The sequence below is a fragment of the Salmo salar genome, chromosome ssa13 (assembly GCF_905237065.1).
Source record: "Salmo salar chromosome ssa13, Ssal_v3.1, whole genome shotgun sequence".
Classification (NCBI taxonomy): Eukaryota; Metazoa; Chordata; class Actinopteri; order Salmoniformes; family Salmonidae; genus Salmo; species Salmo salar.
In genome coordinates, this window is record NC_059454.1 from 6953876 (window position 1) to 6980925 (window position 27050).

Genomic DNA, 27050 nt, shown 5'->3' on the forward strand with positions numbered 1-27050 from the left:
TGGCTGTAGTGGAGGTGGCTGTAGTGGTGGTGGCTGTAGTGGTGGTGGCTGTAGTGGAGGTGGCTGTAGTACTGGCTGTAGTGGAGGTGGCTGTAGTGGGGGTGGCTGTAGTGGAGGTGTCTGTAGTACTGGCTGTAGTGGTGGTGGCTGGAGTGGTGGTGGCTGTAGTACTGGCTGTAGTGGAGGTGGCTGTAGTGGTGGTGGCTGTAGTGGAGGTGGTTGTAGTACTGGCTGTAGTGGTGGTGGCTGTAGTGGAGGTGGCTGTAGTGGTGGTGGCTGTAGTTGTGGTGGCTGTAGTGGTGGTGGCTGTAGTGGAGGTGGCTGTAGTACTGGCTGTAGTGGAGGTGGCAGTAGTGGTGGTGGCTGTAGTGGAGGTGGCTGTAGTACTGGCTGTAGTGGAGGTGGCTGGAGTGGTGGTGGCTGTAGTGGTGGTGGCTGTAGTGGGGGTGGCTGTAGTGGGGATGGCTGTAGTGGCGTTGGCTGCAGTGGGGGTGGCTGTTATCAAACTGAATACGGGTCCAAAATTACACCCTATTCCTTATGTACTGCACTGCTTTTGAACAGGGCCCCATTAGGGTCTGGTCCAAAGTAGTGCACAATGTAGGGGATATAGTGCCATTAGGGGCGCAGGCTGAGAAGGAGAGCAGAGGTCATGGGAGGGAGGATTAAAAATGGGAGAGATTAAAATGGCACCCTGCATTAAGCCCCCTGTCCCCCTGAACAGCTTTGGGACACACCTAGAGAGAGACGACAGATAGAGAAGACAGACAGACGGACATACGGAGAGAGAGAGAGAGAGAGACTGCCCCATCGTTAAACTGCCCCATTGTCAAACTTCCCCATCGTCAGCCCATTAATATGCCCAAACTCTTGTCCATATTCTCTGTTTAAAACCTATACGGGATTGGTGTCCCCACCGCGGGACGGTTGAGCTCACGTACGCTAATGTGATTAACGTGAGGTTGTAAGTAACAAGAACATTTCCCAGGACATAGACATGTCTTATATGGGCAGTAGCTATTACAGTGAAATAATACCATGTTATTGTTTGAGGAGAGTGCACAACAACAACAACAACAACAACAACAAAACGTTTATCACGGCAACTGGTTTGATACATTCACCTCTGAAGGTAAATAATGTACTTGCATTCAGTAATCTTGCTCTGATTTGTCATCCTGAGGGTCCCAGAGATAAAAATGTAGCATAGTTTTGTTTGTTAGAATACATTTTTATATTAAAATGTAGGAACTGGGTCTCCCCCCCATCTAGATGCGTGAAAGTTAGTGTCTTTACTGTAGGGAAGCTAATTATTCATAATGTATGACATTCCTGGGAGTTTTTAAACATAAATTGTTTATTATCATATCATTTTTGTATGTTTCTATAGTTATGTACTTGAAAATGTATATATTGACCAATTCGGCACATTTGGGCAGACTCTATACAACATTTTGAACAGTAATGCAATGGTTCATTGGATCTGTCTCAAACTTTGCACATACACTGCTGCCATCTAGTGGCCAAACTCTAAATTGCGCCTAGACTCTTAAGTGATATAATGGCCTTCCTCTTGCATTCCAAAGATGATGGGACCAATTTTTTTTTCAATAGAAAACGCATGTTTTTTTCTTTGTATTATTTTACTACCAGATCTAATGTCTTATATTCTCATACATTCCTTTCACATTTCCACAAACTTCAAAGTGTTTCCTTTCAAATGGTATCAAGAATATGCATATCCTTGCTTCAGGTCCTGAGCTACAGGCAGTTAGATTTGGGTATGTCATTTTAGGCAAAAATTTGAAAAAAAGGCTCCAATCCTTAAGAATAAGAAATGCTTTAAGGAAGCTCCACACTGACACTTCCCTCCAAAACATGACCTTTGCCTTAGAGGAACTTCCCCTTTTAGTGGTGAGAGGAACTTCCCCTATTAGTGGTGAGAGGAACTTCCCCTTTTGGTGGTGAGAGGAACTTCCCCTTTTGGTGGTGAGAGGAACTTCCCCTTTTGGTGGTGAGAGGAACTTCCCCTTTTGGTGGTGAGAGGAACTTCCCCTTTTGGTGGTGAGAGGCACTTCCCCTTTTAGTGGTGAGAGGAACTTCCCCTTTTGGTGGTGAGAGGAACTTCCTCTTTTGGTGGTGAGAGGAACTTCCCCGTTTAAAAAGTGGCCACATACACTTCCCTTTTACAGAGAACTCAGAGAACACGCATGCACACACACACACACACACACACACACACACACACACACACACACACACACACACACACACACAGGACGCACACACACAAACAGACACACAGTGCTGTGAGACGTGCTGTTGGTTTAGTTCACACGGCCTTCACCAAGGAATGCACAGGAGTCTTTTCTGCTCTATTCTGTGCTTCACTCGTGTGTCTCAGTAGGTCTCTCCTCCTTTCCATTTCTCTTCTCTCCTCTGCTGTCCTCTCCTCTTCTCTACTCTGTTATCCTCTCCTCTTCTCTCCTCTGTAATCCTCTTCCCTTCTCTCCTCTACTGTCCTCTCCTCTTCTCTCCTCTGTTATCCTCTCCTCTTCTCTCCTCTGTAATCCTCTCCCCTTCTCAGTCAGTCATCCAGTCATTCATCCAGTCATTCATCCAGTCAGTCAGTCAGTCAGTGTGTCATGTGAGGTAGGGAAATCAGGATACTGCTGATGTTGCTAAAACATCTCAGGTGATTTCTGTGGTCTGGGAATCCACTGACACTACATTACACTCTCACCTCCTGTTCTGCTCTTTGACTCACTGCCCAGAGAGAGAGAGAGAGGGGTGGGGGCAGAGAGAGAGAGGGAGAGAGGGTAGTTGAGAGCGAGAGAGAGAGGGAAAAGGTGGGGGCAGAGAGAGAGAGGGAAAAGGTGGGTGTAGAGAGAGAGGAGAATTGAGAGAAAGAGATGGAGTGAGAGAGAAAGAGAGCAGATGTCAAATTGGCTTTTTACCAAATTACCGTATGACAGACCACGTATTCACCCTGCACACCCTAATTGACAAACAAACAAACCAAAACAAAGGCAAAGTCTTCTCATGTTTTGTTGACTTCAAAAAAGCTTTTGACTCATTTTGGCATTGAGGCTCTGCTATACAAATTGATGGAAAGTGGTGTAGGGAGAAAAACATACAGCATTATAAAATCCATGTACACAAACAAGTGTGCGTTTAAAATTGGCAAAAAACACACACATTTCTTTCCACAGGGCCGTGGGGTGAGACAGGGATGCAGCTTAAGCCCCACCCTCTTCAACATATATGTATCAACTAATTGGCGAGGGCACTAGAACAGTCTGAAACACCCGGCCTCACCCTACTGGAATCTGAAGTCAAATGTCTATTGATGATCTGGTCCTTCTGTCACCAACCAAGGAGGGCCTACAACAGCACCTAGATCTTCTGCACAGATTCTGTCAGACCTGGGCCCTGACAGACCTGGGCCCTGACAGTATATCTCAGTAAGACAAAAATAATGGTGTTCCAAAAAAGGTCCAGTTACCAGGACCACAAATACAAATTCTATCTAGACACCGTTGCCCCAGAGCACACAAAAAACTATACATACCTTGACCTAAACATCAACGCCAAAGGTAACTTCCACAAAGCTGTGAACGATCTGAGAGACAAGGCAAGAAGGGCCTTCTATGCCGTCAAAAGGAACATAAAATTCGACATGCCAATTAGGATCTGGCAAAAAATACTTGAATCAGTTATAGAACCTATTGCCCTTCATGGCTGTGAGGTCTGGGGTCCGCTCACCAACCAAAAATTCACAAAAAAGGACAAACACCAAATTGAGAGACTGCATGCAGAATTCACAGTGGCAGAATACCTGACCACCAAACTAAAGGAAAGCTTTGACTATGTACAGACTCAGTGAGTATAGCCTTGCTATTGAGAAAGGCTGTCGTAGGCAGACCTGGCTCTCAAGAGAAGACAGGCTATATGCACACTGCCCACAAAATGTGGTGGAAACTGACCTGCACTTCCTAACCTCCTGCCAAATGTATGACCATATTAGAGAGACATATTTTCCTCAGATTACACAGACACAAAGAATTCAAAAACAAACCCAATTTTGATAAACTCCCATATCTACTGGGTGAAATACCACAGTGTGCCATCACAGCAGCAAGATTTGTGACCTGTTGCCACAAGAAAATGGCAGCCAGTGAAGAACAAACACCATTGTAAATACAACCCATATTTATGTTTATTTATTTTCCCTTTTGTATTTTAACACATCGTTACAACACTGTATATATACATAATATGACATTTGAAATGTATTTTTTCTTTTGGAACAATTATGAGTGTAATGTTTACTGTAATTGTTTTTATTGTTTATTTCATTTTTGTTTATTATCTATTTCACTATCTTTGTCAATGTAAACATATGTTTCCCATAAAGCTCTTAAATTGAAATTAAATTAAATTGAGAGAGAGAGAGCAAGAGGATCATTGAGTGAGAAAGAGAGAGAGAGGTGGGAGGCAGAGAGAGATGGAGAGAGAGATAGCAAGAGAAGTTGGGGGCAGAGAGAGATAGTGTGAGAAAGACAGAGAGCAAGAGAGAAAGAGGGAAGGGGAGAGCGAGAAAGAGAGAGAGGTGGAAGGAGAGAGGAAGAGGGAGTGAAAGATAGAGAGCTGGAAGGAGAGAGAGAGAGAGGAAGAGGGGAAAGAGAGGGGGAAGGAGAGAAAGAGACTAATGGAAGACTGATGTATGAAAACTTAAGAGCTGATGTTTAAGTGGACTGACATTGCTTGAACTCTGCCTCGATGTACCGCTGAACTGTGTGTGTGTGTGTGTGTGTGTGTGTGTGTGTGTGTGTGTGTGTGTGTGTGTGTGTGTGTGTGTGTGTGTGTGTGTGTGTGTGTGTGTGTGTGTGTGTGTGTGTGTGTGTGTGTTTATTAGAGGTCGACCGATTATGATTTTTCAGCGCCGATACCGATTAATCGGCCGATTTTTGTGTCTTTTTTTTCCCTTTTTTCTTTGCAATAATGACAATTACAACAATACTGAATTAACACTTATTTTAAGTTAATATAATACATCAATAAAATCAATTTAGCCTCAACTAAATAATGAACCGTGTTCAATTTGGTTTAAATAATGCAAAAACAAAGTGTTGGAGAAGAAAGTAAAAGTGCAATATGTGCCATGTAAAAAAGATAACGTCCTTGCTCAGAACATGAGGACATATGAAAGCTGGTGGTTCCTTTTAACATGAGTCTTCAATATTCCCAGGTAAGAAGTTTTAGGTTGTAGTTATTATAGGAATTATAGGACTATTTCTCTCTATACGATTTGTATTTCATATACCTTTGACTATTGGATGTTCTTATAGGCACTTTAGTATTGCCAGTGTAACAGTAGAGCTTCCGTCTCGAAGGGCGGCTGGCAAAACGCACGAAAGTGCTATTTTGAATGAATGCTTACGAGCCTGCTGCTGCCTAACATCGCTCAGTCAGACTGCTCTATCAAATCATAGACTTAATTATAACATAATAACACACAGAAACACGAGCCTTAGGTCATTAATATGGTCGAATCCGGAAACTATCATCTCCAAAACAAAACATTATTCCTGTTACATTGCACAACCTTCAGTGTTATGTCATAATTACGTAAAATTCTGGCAAATTAGTTCGCAACGAGCCAGGCGGCCCAAACTGTTGCATATACCCTGACTGCGTGCAATGAACGCAAAATGACACAATTTCACCTGGTTAATATTGCCTGCTAACCTGGATTTCTTTTAGCTAAATATGCAGGTTTAAAAATATATGCTTCTGTGTATTGATTTTAAGAAAGGCATTGATGTTTATGGTTAGGTACAGTCGTGCAACGATTGTGCTTTTTTCGCAAATGCGCTTTTATTAAATCATCCCCCGTTCGGCTGTCTTTGTTAGGAAGAAATAGTCTTCACAGTTCGCAACGAGCCAGGCGGCCCAAACTGCTGCATATACCCTGACTCTGTTTGCAAGAGAAGTGACACATTTTCCCTAGTTAAAAGAAATTCATGTTAGCAGGCAATATTAACTAAATATGCAGGTTTAAAAATATATACTTGTGTATTGATTTTAAGAAAGGCATTGATGTTTATGGTTGGAGCAACGTGTACTAAGTGATTATATGCAACGCAGGACCTGCTAGATAAACTAGTAATATCATCAACCATGTGTAGTTAACTAGTGATTATGATTGATTGATTGTTTTTTATAAGATAAGTTTAATGCTAGCTAGCAACTTACCTTGGCTTCTTACTGCATTCGCGTAACCTCGTGGAGTGCAATGGTGCAGGTGGTTAGGCACTTGGTGGTTAGGCACTTTTGCAATGGTGCAGGTGGTTAGAGCGTTGGACTAGTTAACCGTAAGATTGCAAGATTGAATCCCTGAGCTGACAAGGTAAAAATCTGTCGTTCTGCCCCTGAACAAGGCAGTTAACCCACTGTTCCCCGGTAGGCCGTCATTGAAAATAAGAATGTGTTCTTAACCTACTTGCCTAGTTAAATAAAGGTCTACATTTTTTACTTTTTTTTATAATTATATATAAAAAAAATCGGCCAAATCGGCGTCCAAAAGTACCGATTTCCGATTGTTATGAAAACTTGAAAAATCGGCCCTAATTAATCGGTCATTCCGATTAATCGGTCGAACTCTAGTGTTTATTCATGTTGGTGATTGTGCGTGTACATGTGCATATCTGTATGCATACACCCCTGTGTGTGGGTGTGTTCCATACGTGTGTGTGTGCTAATCTCTCTCTCTCTGTCTCTCTCTCTCTGTCTCTCTCTCTCCTTCCCCCCTCTCTTTCTCTTTCCCCTCTTCCTCCTCGCTCTCTCTATCTTTCACTCCCTCTTTCTCTCTCCCTCTCTCTCTCTCTCTCTGTCTCTGTCTCTGTCTCTCTCTCTCTTTGTCTCTGTCTCTCTCTGTCTCTTTCTCTCTGTCTCTGTCTCTCTCTCTGTTTCTGTCTCTCTCTGTCTCTCTCTCTCTGTCTCTCTGTCTCTCTCTCTCTCTCTCTCTCTGAATCTCTCTCTCTCTCTCTCTCTCTGTCTCTCTCTCTCTCTCTCTCTCTCTCTCTCTGTGTCTCTCTCTCTCCTCTCTCTGTGTGTGTGTGTCTCTCTCTCTCTCTCTCTCTCTGTCTCTGTCTCTCTCTCAGTACACAGGCCCTGTCCCGGCAGACGGAGAGTCTCCCATGGCTGTCAGCGAGATGTCGACCAGCCGGGCTCAACGACAGCCCAACACACAGAGACCAAACCCATGCTGCTTCTGCTGGTGTTGCTGCTGTAGCTGCTCATGGTAGGTCGCCCCCCCCTACACTCACAGCATCCCCCCTACACTCACAACATCCCCCCCTACACTCACAGCATCCCCTCCCCTACACTCACAGCATCCCCCCCCTACACTCACAGCATCCCCCCCTACACTCACAGCATCCCCCCCTACACTCGCAGCATCCCCCCCTACACTCACAGCATCCCCCCCTACACTCACAGCATCCCCCCTACACTCACAGCATCCCCCCCTACACTCACAGCATCCCCCCTACACTCACAGCATCCCCCCCTACACTCGCAGCATCCCCCCCTACACTCAGAGCATCCCCCCCTACACTCACAGCATCCCCCCCTACACTCACAGCATCCCTGTCCCCCCCTACACTCACAGCATCCCCCCCTACACTCACAGCATCCCCCCCTACACTCGCAGCATCCCCCCCTACACTCACAGCATCCCCCCTACACTCACAGCATCCCCCCCTACACTCACAGCATCCCTGTCCCCCCTATACTCACAGCGCCCCCCCCTACACTCACAGCATCCCCCCTACACTCACAGCATCCCCCCTACACTCACAGCATCCCCCCTACAATCACAGCATCCCCCCTACACTCACAGCATCCCCCCTACACTCACAGCATCCCCCCTACACTCACAGCATCCCCCCCCTACACTCACAGCATCCCCCCCTACACTCACAGCATCCCCCCTACACTCGCAGCATCCCCCCCTACACTCAGAGCATCCCCCCCTACACTCACAGCATCCCCCCTACACTCACAGCATCCCTGTCCCCCCCTACACTCACAGCATCCCCCCTACACTCACAGCATCCCCCCCTACACTCGCAGCATCCCCCCCTACACTCACAGCATCCCCCCCTACACTCACAGCATCCCCCCCTACACTCACAGCATCCCTGTCCCCCCTATACTCACAGCGCCCCCCCTACACTCACAGCATCCCCCCTACACTCACAGCATCCCCCCTACACTCACAGCATCCCCCCTACAATCACAGCATCCCCCCCTACACTCACAGCATCCCTGTAACAAGGCTTCATGCCTGGTCAAAATCTACAGGAACAAAAATTTGTGCTCATAAAGTATTTGGTACGTCCCCCCCACTCTCACTGAGAACATAGTATTTCCCAGTATCCCCCTCTTCTCACATAGTATATGGTACACTCCAGTGTCAGAGGCTGGACCCACAGATGTTCAGCAGAGGGACTGCTCTGTCACCTGCTCTGTTCTGCTTCCTGTTCTGCTTCCTGTTCTATCACCTGCTCTGTTCTGCTTCCTGTTCTATCACCTGCTCTGTTCTGCTTCCTGTTCTGCTTCCTGTTCTTTCACCTGCTCTGTTCTGCTTCCTGTTCTCTACTGTTCTATCACCTGCTCTGTTCTGCTTCCTGTTATCTTCTGTTCTATCACCTGCTCTGTTCTGCTTCCTGTTCTCTACTGTTCTATCACCTGCTCTGTTCTGCTTCCTGTTTTCGACTGTTCTATCACCTGCTCTGTTCTGCTTCCTGTATCACCTGTTCTGTTCAGCTTCCTGTTCTCTACTGTTCTATCACCTGCTCAGTTCTGCTTCCTGTTCTCTACTGCTGTGTCACCTGTTCTGTTCAGCTTTCTGTTCTCTACTGTTCTATCACCTGCTCAGTTCTGCTTCCTGTTCTCTACTGCTGTGTCACCTGTTCTGTTCTGCTTCCTGTTCTCTACTGTTCTATCACCTGCTCAGTTCTGCTTCCTGTTCTCTACTGCTGTGTCACCTGTTCTGTTCTGCTTCCTGTTCTCTACTGTTCTATCACCTGCTCAGTTCTGCTTCCTGTTCTCTACTGCTGTGTCACCTGTTCTGTTCTGCTTCCTGTTCTCTACTGTTCTATCACCTGCTCTGTTCTGCTTCCTGTTCTGCTTCCTGTTCTCTACTGCTGTATCACCTGTTCTGTTCTGCTTCCTGTTCTCTACTGCTGTGTCACCTGTTCTGTTCTGCTTCCTGTTCTCTACTGCTGTGTCACCTGTTCTGTTCTGCTTCCTGTTCTCTACTGTTCTATCACCTGCTCTGTTCTGCTTCCTGTTCTGCTTCCTGTTCTCTACTGTTCTATCACCTGCTCTGTTCTGCTTCCTGTTCTCTACTGCTGTATCACCTGTTCTGTTCTGCTTCCTGTTCTCTACTGCTGTGTCACCTGTTCTGTTCTGCTTCCTGTTCTCTACTGCTGTATCACCTGCTCTGTTCTGCTTCCTGTTCTCTACTGCTGTGTCACCTGTTCTTTTCTGCTTCCTGTTCTCTACTGTTCTATAACCTGTTCTGTTCTGCTTCCTGTTCTCTACTGCTCTATCACCTGCTCTGTTCTGCTTCCTGTTCTTTACTGTTCTATCCAGATGTATGTTAGAGTTTACATAGCTGGCCATAAATGAATTTATGTGTTGGGAATGTAGGCTTCTTCTAACCCATTGCTTTCCACTACAGATGGTAATATGTTATATAGGTGATATACAGTACTAGTCAAAGTTTTGGACACACCTACTCATTCAAGGGTTTTTCTTTATTTTTACTATTTTCTACATTGTAGTATAATAGTGAAGACACGAAAACTATGAAATAACACATATGGAATCATGTAGTAACCAAAAAAGTGTTAAATAAATTAAAATATATTTTAGATTTTAGATTCTTCAAAGTAGCCACCCTTGGCCTATGATGACAGGTTTTCACACTCTTGGCATTCTCTCAACTTGCTGCATGAGGTAGTCACGTGGAATGCATTTCAATTAACAGGTGAGCCTTGTTAAAAGTTCATTTGTGGAATTTCTTTCCTTCTTAATGCATTTGAGCCAATCAGTTGTGTTGTGACAAGGTATTTTATTTTTATTTATTTTATTTAACCTTTTTTTAACCATGTAGGCTAGTTGAGAACAAGTTCTCATTTACAACTGCGACCTGGCCAAGATAAAGCATAGCAATTTGACACATACAACAACACAGAGTTACACATGGAATAAACAAAACATACAGTCAATAATACAGTAGAAAAAAATAAAACAAAAAAGTCTATATACAGTGAGTGCAAATGAGGTAAGATAAGGGAGGTAAGGCAATAAATTGGCCATGGTGGTGAAGTAATTACAGTATAGCAATTAAACACTGGAATGGTAGAATGTGCAGAAGATGAATGTGCAAGTAGAGATACTGGGGTGCAAAGGAGCAAGATAAATAAATAAATACAGTATGGGGATGAGGTAGGTAGATAGATGGGCTGTTTACAGATGGGCTATGTACAGGTGCAGTGATCTGTGAGCTGCTCTGATAGCTGATGCTTAAAGCTAGTGAGGGAGATATGAGTCTTCAGTGATTTTTGCAGTTCGTTCCAGTCATTGGCAGCAGAGAACTGGAAGGAAAGGCAACCAAAGGGGGAATTGGCTTTGGGGGTGACCAGTGAAATATACCTGCTGGAGCGCGTGCTACGAGTGGGTGCTGCTATGGTGACCAGTGAGCTGAGATAAGGCGGGGCTTTACCTAGCAGAGACTTGTAGATAACCTGTAGCCAGTGGGTTTGGCGATGAGTATGAAGCGAGGGCCAACTAACGAGAGCGTACAGGTTGGTAGGGGTGGTAGGGGTGGTATACAGAAGATAGCCCTATCTGGTAAAAGACCAAGTCCATATTATGGCAAGAACAGTTCAAATAAGCAAAGAGAAATGACAGTCCATCATTACTTTAAGACATTACTTTAAGTTCATTACCAGCCTCAGATCGTTGCTCAAATACAGTGGGGGAAAAAAGTATTTGATCCCCTGCTGATTTTGTGCGTTTGCCCACTGATAAAGAAAGGACCAGTCTATAATTTTAATGGTAGGTTTATTTGAACAGTGAGAGACAGAATAACAACAAAAATATCCAGAAAAATGCATGTCAAAAATGTTATAAATTGATTTGCATTTTAATGAGGGAAATAAGTATTTGACCCCCTCTCAATCAGAAAGATTTCTGGTTCCCAGGTGTCTTTTATACAGGTAACAAGCTGAGATTAGGAGCACACTCTTAAAGGGAGTGCTCCTAATCTCAGTTTGTTACCTGTATAAAAGACACTTGTCCACAGAAGCAATCAATCAATCAGATTCCAAACTCTCCACCATGGCCAAGACCAAAGAGCTCTCCAAGGATGTCAGGGACAAGACTGTAGACCTACACAAGGCTGGAATGGGCTACAAGATCATCGGGGCTCCATTCAAGATCTCACCTCGTGGAGTTGCAATGATCATGAGAACGGTGAGGAATCAGCCCAGAACTACACAGGAGGATCTTGTCAATGATCTCAAGGCAGCTGGGACTGTGGGGACGACGTCGTGGATGCACTTATTGATGAGCCGATGAATGCCATCTGATAAATCCCTGAACATATTCCAGTCTGTGCTAGCAAAACAGTCCTGTAGCGTAGCATCCGCATCATCTGACCACTTCCGTATTGAGAGAGTCATTGGTACTTCCTGCTTTATTTTTTGCTTGTATGATAGTTTGTGATTGGAGCAGGGGAGGTTCTAGAATAGAGACAGGGTTCTATCTGGGTTACAGACTAGAGCAGGGGAGGTTCTAGAATAGAGACAGGGTTCTATCTGGGTTACAGACTAGAGCAGGGGAGGTTCTAGAATAGAGACAGTGTTCTATCTGGGTTACAGACTAGAGCAGGGGAGGTTCTAGAATAGAGACAGGGTTCTATTTGGAGGATAGGATTATGGTCAGATATGCCAAATGGAGGGCGGAGGAGAGTTTTGCATCTCCATGTGTGGAGTAAAGGTGTCTAGAGTTTTTTTTCTCCAGTTGAACATGTGACATGCTGGTAGAAATGAGGTAAAACGGATTTAAATTTGCCCGCATTAAAGTCCCCCCGGCCACTAGGAGTGCCGCTTCTGGTTGAGCATTTTCTTGTTTGTTTTATGGCCTTATACAGCTGGTTGAGTGCGGTCTTAGGGCTGTGGTGGTAAATAGACGGCTACGAATAATATAGTTGAGACCTCTCTCAGTAGATAGTGTGGTCTACAGCTTATCATAAGGTACTTTACCTCAGGCGAGCAATGCCTCGATACTACCTTAATATTATACATCGCACACCAGCTGTTATTGACAAATAGACACACTGCCTCTCGTCTTACCAGACGTAGCTGCTCTGTCCTGCCGATGCGCAGAGAAGCCAGCCATGACTCGGTTAACACAACATAAGATATGACAGTTTTTAATGTCCCGTTGGTAGGAGAGTCTTGATCGTATATCATCCATTTTGTTTTCCAATGATTGCACTTTGGCCAAAAAACTAGGACATTTGGTTAGGAGCCTGTAAAACGGCAGCCATCCTCTCCGGTGCTGTTAGGTTGCCGTTCTAAAGGACACCAATAATAATAAGAAGAGACTTGCTTGGGCCAAGAAAGATGAGCAATGGACATTAGACCGGTGGAAATCTGTCCTTTGGTCTGATAAGTCCAAATTTGAGATTTTTGGTTCCAACAGCCGTGTCTTTGTGAGACACAGATCCAGTGAACGGATGATCTCCTCGTGAGGTTCCCACCGTGAAGCATAGAAGAGGAGGTGTGATGCGTGGGGGTGCTTTGCTTGTGACACTGTCAGTGATTTATTTTGAATTCAAGGCACATTTAACCAGCATGGCTACCAAAGCATTCTGCAGTGATACGCCATCCCATCTGGTTTGCGCTTAGTGGGACTATCATTTGTTTTTCAACAGGACAATGACCCAACACACCTCCAGGCTGTGTAAGGGCTATTTGACCAAGAAGGAGAGTGATGGAGTGCTGCATCAGATGACCTGGCCTCCACTATCACCCAACCTCAACCCAATTGAGATGGTTTGGGATGAGTTGGACTGCAGAGTGAAGGAAAAGCAGCCAGCAAGTGCTCAGCATATGTCTGAACTCCTTCAAGACTGTTGGAAAAGCATTCCTCATGAAGCTGATTGATTTAATTCCAAGAGTGTGCAAAGCTGTCATCAAGGCAAAGGGTGGCTACTTTGAAGAATCTCAAATATAAAATATATTTTGATTTGTTTAACACTTTTTTGGTTACTACATGATTCCATATGTGTTATTTCATAGTTTTGATGTCTTCACTATTATTCTACAATGTAGAAAATAGTTTTAAAAAAATGTGTGTCCAAACTTTTGACTGGCACTGTAGGTTTTATATTTATATATATATAACACATACACATAACACATACACACACACATATACACATATATATGTATATGTGTGTGTATGTGTTATATACAGTATTTACATTCAACACCAACGTCTGTCAGATTTCCAGTCAGCCTTTATCTTGAAGAATAGGACTTGGAAAGATGGAAATATAGATTAGCCAAATGATTTTACCAGAGCATAACCCAAAAACGAAGGACTAATTAGCCTAATCTGTTGTTTATGATTTTGTTGTCATGGACGACTGATCGGGCTTATTGAGTTGAAGAAGAAATGCTGCTTTCAGAATGGCAAGCTTTAAGCACTACCGAAAAGTGCTTTTTGCATGTGAAAAATTAATGCTTTAAGGGCACAAGGCGAGACCCAAATACAGACACAGAAGGCAGATGTTTGAACTCCGATTTTTATTATAACAAAAGGGGTAGACAAAAGGCAGGTCGGGGACAGGCGAGAGTTCATAAACCAGGTCAGAGTCCAAACAGTAACCAGGCGATAGGCAGGCTCCAGGTCAGGACAAGCGAGAGTTCATAAACCAGGTCAGAGTCCAAACAGTACCAGGCGATAGGCAGACTCGAGGTCAGGACAGGCAGGGGTTCAGTGAACAGGTCCGAGTCCAAACATTACCAGGGGATAGGCAGACTCGAGGTCAGGACAGGCAGTGGTCAGGTAGGCAGATTCAGCATCAGGACAGGCAAGGGTCAAAACCAGGAGGGCTAGGAAAAAACAGAGACTGGGGATCTAGGAGAAATGCTGGTTGACTTGTCAAAACAAGACAAACTGGCACAGAGAGACAGGAAACACAGGGATAAATACAACGGGGACTAATGGGGAAAACAGGAGACACAGGGATAAATACACCGGGGACTATTGGGGAAAACAGGAGACACAGAGATAAATACACCGGGGACTAATGGGGGAAACAGGAGACACAGAGATAAATACACCGGGGACTAATGGGGAAAACAGGTGACACAGAGATAAATACACCGGGGACTAATGGGGAAAACAGGAGACACAGAGATAAATACACCGGGGACTAATGGGGAAAACAGGTGACACAGAGATAAATACACCGGGGACTAATGGGGAAAACAGGAGACACAGAGATAAATACACCGGGGACTAATGGGGGAAACAGGAGACATCTGGAGGTGGGTGGAGACAATCACATAAGACAGGTGAAACAGATCAGGGCGTGACAGAATGCCATATGCTGCATTTGCTATTGTTTTTGTTGGTGACAGTTTGATGTTTTGATAATTTGCAGCTGTTTTAGTATTGCAAAAGTGTGCACTGGTGTAGTGTTAATTCAACTTGGATAATCTTTGGATACCTACAGCAGTCACACCTCTGGACGACATATCTTGGACTGTAGCCCACAAAAGCCTATTCCTGCTCTTTTCACGCGATCCATCAAACGCATTTCATGTGTCTTCATAGTGATGTCTGCCTTGTGGTCAAACTCGCTCAGACAGAAAAAAAAACAACGTTTTTTTCAATGCTGATTTTGAAAGTCATTAAAACCGAAAGTTGTCAAAGATAACAGAAAGATATTGCAAACCACCTTTCTGAATTTACAAGTAATCCTAGAAGTAATAATCTAGTTTTTCCAAAATATCTGTAATCTGATTACAATATATTACATTTAATCCATTACTCCCAACCCTGTGTGCCTGTGAGTGAGTGAGTGAGTGAGTGAGTGAGTGAGTGAGTCAGTGAGTGAGTGAGTGAGCGAGCGAGCGAGAGAGTGAGTGAGCGAGCGAGCATGTGTGTGTCTATGTAAAAGTGCTGTGATGTAGTTTCACCACGTTGCAGTTTCACTGTTAGGAATGAAGAGGACAGGAGGAAGAAATCCCTGGAGACGCATCTGGAGAGCATATCAAACTGTGAAGCTTGGTGAGTACACACCTACACCCTAACCCCTACACCCTAACCTCTACACCCTAACCTCTACACCCTAACCCCTACACCCTAACCCCTACACTCTAACCCATACACCCTAACCTCTACACCCTAACCTCTACACCCTAACCCCTACACCCTAACCTCTACACCCTAACCCCTACACTCTAACCCCTACACTCTAACCCCTACACCCTAAACCCTACACCCTAACCTTTATACCTCTACACCCTAACCCCTACACCCTAACCCCTACACCCTAACCTTTACACCTCTACACCCTAACCCCTACACCCTAACCCCTACAGCCTAACCCCTACACCCTAACCTTTACACCTCTACACCCTAACCCCTACACCCTAACCCCTACAGCCTAACCCCTACACCCAAACCTTTACACCTCTTCACCCTAACCCCTACACCCTAACCGTTACACCTCTACACCCTAACCCCTACACCCTAACCTTTACACCCCTACACCCTAACCCCTACACCCTAACCCCTACAGCCTAACCCCTACACCCTAACCTTTACACCTCTACACCCTAACCCCTACACCCAAACCTTTACACCCTAACCCCTACACCCTAACCTTTACACCCCTACACCCTAACCCCTACACCCTAACCTTTACACCTCTACACCCTAACCCCTACACCCTAACCTTTACACCTCTACACCCTAACCCCTACACCCTAACCCCTACACCCTACACCCTAACCCCTACACCCTTACCCCAGCTGTAGATCTGGGTCATACTGTAGATCTGGGTCATAGATCAGTTTGCTGTATGTTGATCAACCAGGTTTTGTCTAAACCTGGTCTAAATCAATAATCTGTCTCTTAGTACCAAACCAACATTGGCGATGATGAGGGCATCACCCCCAGCCGTTTAACATCTCTGTCTCCTCCAGCAACAACCCAACACTAGACGAGATGAGGGACCCAGTCGTTTCTCTCTCTTTCCCTCCATCTCTCAGCACCAAACCCACATTAGAGGAGATTAGGGTCTGGGCCCAGTTTTTTAACCTCTCTCTCTCTCTTTCCCTCCATCTCTCAGCACCAAACCAACATTAGAGGAGATTAGGGTCTGGGCCCAGTTGTTTAACCTCTCTCTTTTTTTCCCTCCATCTCTCAGCACCAAACCAACATTAGAGGAGATTAGGGTCTGGGCCCAGTTGTTTAACCTCTCTCTCTCTCTCTTTCCCTCCATCTCTCAGCACCAAACCAACATTAGAGGAGATTAGGGTCTGGGCCCAGTTGTTTAACCTCTCTCTCTCTCTTTCCCTCCATCTCTCAGCACCAAACCAACATTAGAGGAGATTAGGGTCTGGGCCCAGTTGTTTAACCTCTCTCTCTCTCTCTCTTTCCCTCCATCTCTCAGCACCAAACCAACATTAGAGGAGATTAGGGTCTGGGCCCAGTTGTTTAACCTCTCTCTCTCTCTCTCTCTCTCTTTCCCTCCATCTCTCAGCACCAAACCAACATTAGAGGAGATTAGGGTCTGGGCCCAGTCGTTCGACAAGCTGATGAAGAATCCTGCAGGTCGGAATGTGTTCAGGGAGTTCTTAAGGACTGAGTACAGCGAGGAGAACATGTTGTTTTGGCTGGCCTGTGAAGACCTCAAACAGGAGATGAACAAGAACACAGTGGAGGAGAAGGCACGCATGATCTACGAGGACTACATTTCTGTCCTGTCTCCCAAAGAGGTACGAGTACTTCCTGTTTCTCTCCCCCCCTTCCTCACCCCATCCTCTCTGTCCTCCCTCTCTCCTTTTCTCTCTCGATACTCCTCTGCCTATTGCCTGTCCTCTTGTCTTTATCCTCCCCTCGTCCTGAAAAATGTGAGACTGCAGCCCCTCTCTCTCTCTCTTCTATTCTCCCTCTCTCTCTCTCTTCTCTTCTCTTCTCTCTCTCCCTCCCTCCCTCCCTCCCTGGGGAGTTGCATATGAAGCTCAGATTTGGAGTGTGATCTCTCAACATTAAACTTCAACACTGTAATTCACCTCTGCCAGGAATGGAGCGACTGCAATGGCAAAAAGCAAGAGCTCTCTCTCTCTCTCTCTCTCACTCTCTCTCTCTCTCTCTCTCAATTCAATTCAAGTCAATTCAAGTTGCTTTATTGGCATGGGAAAGATATGTTTACATTGCCAAAGCAATAAACAAAAGTGAAATAAACCATAAAAAAGAGAACAGTAAATATTACTCACATAAGTTCCAAAAGAATAAATACATTTAAAATGTAATATTATGTATATATACAGTGTTGTAACAATGTGCAAATAGTTAAAGTACAAAAGGGAAAATAAATAAACATAAATATGGGTTGTATTTACAATGGTGTTTGTTCTTCACTGGTTTCCCTTTTCTTGTGGCAACAGGTCACACATCTTGATGCTGTGATGGCACACTGTGGTATTTCACCCAATAGATATGGGAGTTTATCAAATATTGGATATGTTTTCAAATTCTTTGTGGATCTGTGTAATCTGAGGGAAATATGTGTGTCTCTAGTATGGTCATACATTTGGCAGGAGGTTAGGAAATGCAGCTCAGTTTCCACCACATTTTGTCGGCAGTGTGAACATAGCCTGTCGGCAACATTTCTCAATAGCAAGACTTTGCTCACTGAGTCTGTACATAGTCAAAGCTTTCCTTAAGTTTGGATCAGTCACAGCGGTCAGGTATTCTGCCACTGTGTACTCTCTGTTTAGGGCCAAATAGCATTCTAGTTTGCTCAGTTTTTTTGTAAATTTTTTCCAATGTGTCAAGTAATTATCTTTTTTCTTTCTCATGACTTGGTTGGGTCTAATTGTGTAGCTGTCCTGGGGCTCTGTGGGGTGTGTTTGTGAACAGAGCCCCAGGACCAGCTTGCTTAGGGGACTCTTCTCCAGGTTAGTCTTTCTGTAGGTGATGGCTTTTTCTGGATTTTGATCATTAGCGGGTATCGGCCTAATTCTGCTCTGCATGCGTTATTTGGTGTTTTAGGTTGTACACAGAGGATATTTTTGCAGAATTCTGCATGCAGAGTCTCAATTTGGTGTTTGTCGCATTTTGTGAATTATTGGTTGGTGAGCTGACCCCAGACCTCACAACCATGAAGGACAATGGGTTCTATAATTGATTCAAGTATGTTTAGCCAAGGGGCCTCCCGAGTGGCGCAGTGGTCTAAGGCACTCCATCACAGTGCTAGCTGTGCCACTAGAGATTCTTGGTTCAAGTTCAGGCTCTGTCGCATCTGGCCATGACGGGGCGACCCATGGGGCTGTGCACAATTGGTCCAGCGTCGTCCGGGTTAGGGGAGAGTTTGGCCGGTAGGGATGTCCTTGTCCCATCACGCACTAGCGACTCCTGTGGCGGGCTGGGTGCAGTGCACGCTGACACGGTCGCCAGGTGCACAGTGTTTCCTCCGACACATTGGTGCATCTGGCTTCCGGGTTAAGTGGGCATTGTGTTTCGGAGGACACACGGCTCTCGACCTTCGCCTGTCCCGAGTCCGTACGGGAGTAGCAGCAATGAGACAAGACTGTAACAACTAATTGGATACCAAATTGGGGAGAAAAAGGGGTAAAAAAAGTATAAATTTAATATCTATTTTTAGCCAGATCTGAATTGGTATGTCAAATTGTATGTTCCCTTTGATGGCATAGAAGGCCTTGTCTCTCAGATCGTTCACAGCTTTGTGGAAGTTACCTTTGGCGCTGATGTTTAGGCCGAGGTATGTATAGTTTTTTGTGTGCTCTAGGGCAACGGTGTCTAGATAGAATTGGTATTTGTGGTCCTGGCAACTGGACCTTTTTTGGAACACCATTATTTTTGTCTTACTGAGATTTACTGTCAGGGCCCAGATCTGACAGAATCTGTGCAGAAGATCTACTGTAGGTGTTGTTGTAGGCCCTCCTTGGTTGGTGACAGAAGCACCAGATCATCAGTAGACATTTAACTTTAGATTCAAGTAGGGTGAGGCTGGGTGCTGCAGACTGTTCTTGTGCCCTTGCCAATTTGTTGATTTACAGTTGAAGTCGGAAGTTTACAATCACTTAGTTTGGAGTCATTAAAACTAATTTTTCAACTTCTCCACAAATTTCATGTGAACAAACTATAGTTTTGGCAAGTCGGTTAGGACATCTACTTTGTGCATGACACAAGTAATCTTTCCAACAATTGTTTACAGACAGATTATTTCACTTATAATTCACTGTATTACAATTCCAGTGGGTCAGAAGTTTACATACAATAAGTTGACTGTACCTATAAACAGCTTGGAAAATTCCAGTAAATGATGTCATGGCTTTAGAAGCTTCTGATAGGCGAATTGATATAATTTGAGTCAATTGGAGGTGTACCTGTGAATGTATTTCAAGGCCTACCTTCAAACTCAGTGCCTCTTTGCTTGACATCATGGGAAAATCAAAAGAAATCAGCCAAGACCTCAGGAAAAAAAACTGTAGACCTCCACAAGTCTGGTTCATCCATGGAGCAATTTCCAAAAGCCTGAAAGTACCATGTTCATCTGTACAAGCAATAGTACACAAGTATAAACACCATAGAACCACGCAGCCATCATACCGCTCAGGAAGGAGGCGCGTTCTGTCTCCTAGAGAGTAATGTACTTTGGTGCGAAAAGTGCAAATCAATCCCAGAACAGCAAAGGACCTTGTGAAGATGCTGGAGGAAACAGGTACAAAAATATCTATATCCACAGTATCTATATCCACAGTAAAACGAGTCCTATATAGACATAACCTGAAAGGCCGCTCAGCAAGGAAGAAACCACAGCTCAAAACCGCCACATAAAAGCCAGACTACGGTTTGCAACTGCACATGGGGAAAAAGATCGGTCTTTTTGGAGAAATGTCCTCTGGTCTGATGAAACAAAAATAGTACTGTTTGGCCATAATGACCATCGCTATGTTTGGAGGAAAAAGGAGAGGCTTGCAAGCCGAAGAACACCATCCCAACCGTGAAGCATGGGGGTGGCAGCATCATGTTGTGGGGGTGCTTTGCTACAGGAGGAACTAGTGCACTTCACAAAATAGATGACATCATGAGGGAGGAAAATGATGTGGATATATTGAAGCAACATCTCAAGACATCAGTCAGGAAGTTAAAGCTTGGTCACAAATGGGTCTTCCAAATGGACAATGACCACCAAGCATACTTCCAAAGTTGTGGCAAATTGGCTTAAGGACAACAGTCAAGGTATTGGAGTGGCCATCGCAAAGCCCTGACCTCAATTCTATAGAAAATTTGTGGGCAGAACTGAAAAAGCATGTGCGAGCAAGGAGGCCTACAAACCTGACTCAGTTACGCCAGCTCTGTCAGGAGGAACTGAAAAAGCATGTGTGAGCAAGGAAGCCTACAAACCTGATTCAGTTACACCAGCTCTGTCAGGATGAAACATAACTTATTGTGGGAAGCTTGTGGAAGGCTACCTGAAATGTTTGACCCAAGTTAAACAATTTAAAGGCAATGCTACCAAATACTAATTGAGTGTATGTAAACTCCTGACCCACTGGGAATGTAATGAAAGAAATAACATCTGAAATAAATAATTCTCTCTACTATTATTCTGACATTTCAGTCTTAAAATAAAGTGGTGAAATTAACTGACCTAAGACAGGACATTTTTACAAGGATTAAATGTCAGGAATTGTGAAAACTGAGTTTAAATGTATTTGTCTAAGGTGTATGTAAACTTCCGACTTCAACTGTATATGTTGAATAGGGTGGGGCTTAAGCTGCTTCCCTGTCTCACCCCACAGCCCTGTGGAAAGAAATGTGTTTTTTGCCAATTTTAAGCTCACACTTTTTGTTTGTGTACATAGATTTTATAATGCTGTATGTTTTTCCCCTAACACCACTTTCCATCAATTTGTATTGCAGACCCTCATGCCAAATTGAGTCAAAAGCTTTTTTGAAATCAACAAAGCATGAGAAACCTTTGTTTTGGTTTGTTTGTCAATTAGGGTGTGCAGGGTGAATACATGGTCAGTCATATGGTAATTTGGTAAAAAGCCAATTTGACATTTGCTCAGTACATTGTTTTCACTGAGGAAATGTACGAGTTTGCTGTTAATGATAATGCAGAGGATCTTCCCAAGGTTGCTGTTGACGCATATCCCACGGTAGTTATTGGGGTCAAGCTTGTCTCCACTTTTATGGATTGGGGTGATCAGTCCTTGGTTCCAAATATTGGGGAAGATGCCAGAGCTGAGGATGATGTTAAAGAGTTTAAGTATAACCAATCTCTCTCTCTGTGTATTGTGTGAGGAGAGGATCGGTTGAGATTGCTGTGGCTCTCATGGCTGTACTAGTCTAGCCCAGCCCAACCCTACCCTGTTCTGTTAAACAAAGTTTATCCCAACCCTGCCACAACTAGCCCATCACATCCATGTGGCTCAGGAAAAATCCTCAGCCTCTCCATCCACGTGAAGCCCTGCTGCGGCTCAGGGGAAATCCTCAGCCTGTCCATCCATTGTCAGAGACAGGTGGTTACGTGATCTGATCTGCCTGACTGTCTATTGTGTCTCTGTGGGTCCTCTGGTTAGAGGACAGGATCAGGGTGGTCTGCTAGGCTACGGCAGGGAGGGAGGGTTTTCCCTGGAAAGCTGTGGTTTGTTTGTGGAGAGCGTGTCACGCAAAGGGAAGGGGATACTGTTACATACTGAGCCCCCTGCCCTATGAAGGGTTACAGAGGGTTAGTTAACCTCTCCTGCTGCCCTATGAAGGGTTACAGAGGGTTAGTTAACCTCTCCTACTGCCCTATGATGGGTTACAGATGGTTAGTAAACCTCTCCTGCTGCCCTATGAAGGAATACAGATGGTTAGTTAACCTCTCCTGCTGCCCTATGAAGGGTTACAGAGGGTTAGTTAACCTCTCCTGCTGCCCTATGAAGGTGTACAGAGGGTTAGTTAACCTCTCCTGCTGCCCTATGAAGGGTTACAGAGGGTTAGTTAACTTCTCCTGCGGCCCTATGAAGGGTTACAGAGGGTTAGTTAACCTCTCCTGCTGCCCTATGAAGGGTTACAGAGGGTTAGTTAACTTATCCTGCTGCCCTATGAAGGGTCACAGATGGTTAGTTAACCTCTCCTGCTGCCCTATGAATCTCTCCTGCAGCCCTATGAAGGGTTACAGATGGTTAGTTAACCTCTCCTGCAGCCCTATTAAGGGTCACAGATGGTTAGTTAACCTCTCCTGCTGCCCTATGAAGGGTTACAGATGGTTAGTTAACCTCTCCTGCAGCCCTATGAAGGGTTACAGATGGTTAGTTAACCTCTCCTGCTGCCCTATGAAGGGTTACAGATGGTTAGTTAACCTCTCCTGCAGCCCTATGAAGGGTTACAGATGGTTAGTTAACCTCTCCTGATGCCCTATGAAGGGTTACAGATGGTTAGTTAATCTCTCCTGCTGCCCTATGAAGGGTTACAGAGGGTTAGCTAACCTCTCCTGCTGCCCTATGAAGGGTTACAGATGGTTAGTTAACCTCTCCTGCAGCCCTATGAAGGGTTACAGATGGTTAGTTAACCTCTCCTGCTGCCCTATGAAGGGTTACAGATGGTTAGTTAACCTCTCCTGCAGCCCTATGAAGGGTTACAGATGGTTAGTTAACCTCTCCTGCTGCCCTATGAAGGGTTACAGATGGTTAGTTAACCTCTCCTGCAGCCCTATGAAGGGTTACAGATGGTTAGTTAACCTCTCCTGATGCCCTATGAAGGGTTACAGATGGTTAGTTAATCTCTCCTGCTGCCCTATGAAGGGTTACAGAGGGTTAGTTAACCTCTCCTGCTGCCCTATGAAGGGTTACAGAGGGTTAGTTAACTTCTCCTGCTGCCCTATGAAGGTGTACAGAGGGTTAGTTAACCTCTCCTGCTGCCCTATGAACCTCTCCTGCAGCCCTATGAAGGGTTACAGATGGTTAGTTAACCTCTCCTGCAGCCCTATGAAGGGTCACAGATGGTTAGTTAACCTCTCCTGCTGCCCTATGAAGGGTTACAGATGGTTAGTTAACCTCTCCTGCAGCCCTATGAAGGGTTACAGATGGTTAGTTAACCTCTCCTGCTGCCCTATGAAGGGTTACAGATGGTTAGTTAACCTCTCCTGCAGCCCTATGAAGGGTTACAGATGGTTAGTTAACCTCTCCTGATGCCCTATGAAGGGTTACAGATGGTTAGTTAATCTCTCCTGCTGCCCTATGAAGGGTTACAGAGGGTTAGTTAACCTCTCCTTCTGCCCTATGAAGGTGTACAGAGGGTTAGTTAACCTCTCCTGCTGCCCTATGAAGGGTTACAGAGGGTTAGTTAACCTCTCCTGCTGCCCTATGAAGGGTTACAGAGGGTTAGTTAACCTCTCCTGCTGCCCTATGATGGGTTACAGAGGGTTAGTTAACCAGAGGGTTAGCCATACAGGGCAATGCAGACCAGCCATGAAGCTTTACCCCCTTCTATCCTCCTCTAACCTCCTCTACCCTCATCTCTTCTCCTCTACCCTCCTCTCCTCTACCCTCATCTACCCTCCTCTCCTCTACCCTCATCTCATCTCCTATCCTCTACCCTCCTATCCTCTACCCTCATCTCCTCTCCTCTACCCTCCTATCCTCTGCCCTGATCTCCTCTCCTCTACCCTCCTGTCCTCTACCCTCCTCTCCTCTAGCCTCATCTCCTCTAGCCTCATCTCCTCTAGCCTCCTCTCCTCTACTCTCCTCTCCCCTATCCTCCTCTACCCTCCTCTGCTCTCCTCTACCATCCTAAAGTACTCACTTCTACCCTCATGTACCATTTTATACTCTTCCCTCCTCTTCTCTAATCTACCCTCCCCTCTACACTCCTCTACTCTACTCTCCCCTCCACTACCCTTCTCTACTATCCTCTGCCCTCCTCTACTATCCTTTACTCTCCTCTACTCTCCTCTACCCCCCTCTACTATCCTCTACCCCCCTCTACTATCCTCTACCCCCCTCTGCTATCCTCTTCCCTCTACTCTCCCCTACTCTCCTCTACTATCTTCTACCCTCCTCTACTATCTTCTACTCTCATCTACTATCCTCTACTCTCGTCTACTATTCTCTACTGTCCTCTACTATACTCTTCTATCTTCTACTCTCTACTCTCCTCTACTATCCTCTACTCTCCTCTACTATCCTCTTCTATCTTCTACCCTCTACCCTCCTCTACTCTCCTCTACTCTCCTCTACTCTCCTCTACTAACCTCTTCTATCTTCTACCCTCTACTCTCCTCTACTATCCTCTACTCTCCTCTTCCCTCTACCCTGCTCTACCCTCCTCTACTTTCCTTTACTATCCTCTACTATCTTCTACCCTGTACTATCGTCTACTATCCTCTACTATCCTCTACTATCTTCTGCCCTCCTCTACTATCCTCTACTATCCTCTACTGCCCTCAGCCCTCCTCTACTGTCCTCTGCCCTCCTCTACTGTACTCTGCCCTCCTCTACTATCCTATACTGTCCTCTACTGTCCTCTACTATCCTCTACTATCCTCTACTATCTTCTGCCCTCCTCTACTATCCTCTACTGTCCTCTACTGTCCTCTAATATCCTCTGCCCTCCTCTACTGTCCTCTGCCCTCCTCTACTATCCTCTACTGTCCTCTACTATCCTCTACTATCTTCTGCACTCCTCTACTATCCTCTACTGTCCTCTGCCCTCCTCTACTGTCCTCTGCCCTCCTCTACTGTCCTCTGCCCTCCTCTAATATCCTCTACTGTCCTCTACCCTCCTCTACTGTCCTCTGCCCTCCTCTACTGTCCTGTACTATCCTCTGCCCTCCTCTACTCTCCTCTACCCTCCTCTACTGTCCTCTACCCTCCTCTACTGTCCTCTACCCTCCTCTACTGTCCTCTACTATCCTCTACTGTCCTCTACCCTCCTCTACTGTCCTCTACCCTCCTCTACTGTCCTCTGCCCTCCTCTACTGTCATCTGCCCTCCTCTACTGTCCTCTGCCCTCCTCTACTGTCCTCTACTATCCTCTACGATCCTCTACTGTCCTCTACCCTCCTCTACTGTCCTCTACTATCCTCTACTGTCCTCTACCCTCCTCTACTGTCCTCTACCCTCCTCTACTGTCCTCTGCCCTCCTCTACTGTCATCTGCCCTCCTCTACTGTCCTCTGCCCTCCTCTACTGTCCTCTACTATCCTCTACGATCCTCTACTATCTTCTGCCCTCCTCTACTATCCTCTACTGTCCTCTGCCCTCCTCTACTGTCCTCTGCCCTCCTCTACTGTCCTCTACCCCCATCTACTGTCCTCTACCCTCCTCTACTATCCTCTACTATCCTCTACTATCCTCTGCCCTCCTCTACTATCCTCTACTATCCTCTACTGTCCTCTACCCTCCTCTACTGTCCTCTGCCCTCCTCTACTGTCCTCTACCCTCCTCTACTCTCCTCTGCCCTCCTCTACTGTCCTCTACTGTCCTCTACCCTCCTCTACTATCCTCTACCCTCCTCTACTATCCTCTACTATATTCTGCCCTCTACTATCCTCTACTATCCCCTACTGTCCTCTACCCTCCTCTACTCTTCTCTACCCTCCTCTACTGTCCTCTGCCCTCCTCTACTGACCTCTACTGTCCTCTACCCTCCTCTACTATATTCTGCACTCTACTATCCTCTACTATCCTCTACTGTCCTCTACCCTCCTCTACTCTTCTCTGCCCTCCTCTACTCTCCTCTACCCTCCTCTACTGTCCTCTGCCCTCCTCTACTGTCCTCTACCCTCCTCTACTGTCCCCTGCCCTCCTCTACTGTCCTCTGCCCTCCTCTACTGTCCTCTACCCTCCTCTACTCTCCTCTACCCTCCTCTACTGTCCTCTACTATCCTCTACTATCCTCTGCCCTCCTCTACTCTCCTCTACCCTCCTCTACTGTCCTCTACTATCCTCTACTATCCTCTGCCCTCCTCTACTGTCCTCTACCCTCCTCTACTCTCCTCTACCTCTACCCTCCTCTACTGTCCTCTACTATCCTCATCTCCTCTAGCCTCATCTCCTCTAGCCTCCTCTCCTCTACTCTCCTCTCCCCTATCCTCCTCTACCCTCCTCTGCTCTCCTCTACCATCCTAATCTACTCACTTCTACCCTCATGTACCATTTTATACTCTTCCCTCCTCTTCTCTAATCTACCCTCCCCTCTACACTCCTCTACTCTACTCTCCCCTCCACTACCCTTCTCTACTATCCTCTGCCCTCCTCTACTATCCTTTACTCTCCTCTACTCTCCTCTACCCCCCTCTACTATCCTCTAACCCCCGCTGCTATCCTCTTCCCTCTACTCTCCCCTACTCTCCTCTACTATCTTCTACCCTCCTCTACTATCTTCTACTCTCATCTACTATCCTCTACTCTCGTCTACTATTCTCTACTGTCCTCTACTATACTCTTCTATCTTCTACTCTCTACTCTCCTCTACTATCCTCTACTCTCCTCTACTATCCTCTTCTATCTTCTACCCTCTACCCTCCTCTACTCTCCTCTACTCTCCTCTACTCTCCTCTACTATCCTCTTCTATCTTCTACCCTCTACTCTCCTCTACTATCCTCTACTCTCCTCTTCCCTCTACCCTGCTCTACCCTCCTCTACTTTCCTTTACTATCCTCTACTATCTTCTACCCTGTACTATCGTCTACTATCCTC

General features: G+C 45.5%; 1 protein-coding gene across 2 annotated transcripts in view; it reads left to right on the forward strand.

The window, feature by feature from the left end:
* rgs19 (regulator of G protein signaling 19) overlaps positions 1-27050 on the forward strand; it is a 99165-nt gene that overhangs the window by 46451 nt on the left and 25664 nt on the right. The window contains exons 3-5 of one of the 2 annotated variants that reach the window (XM_014134284.2): positions 7167-7306; positions 15307-15387; positions 16868-17102. In XM_014134284.2, the coding sequence (XP_013989759.1) occupies positions 7167-7306; positions 15307-15387; positions 16868-17102 (456 nt within the window). The remainder of the gene's footprint in view (positions 1-7166; positions 7307-15306; positions 15388-16867; positions 17103-27050) is intronic. The other variant, XM_014134285.2, reaches the window with a different exon arrangement.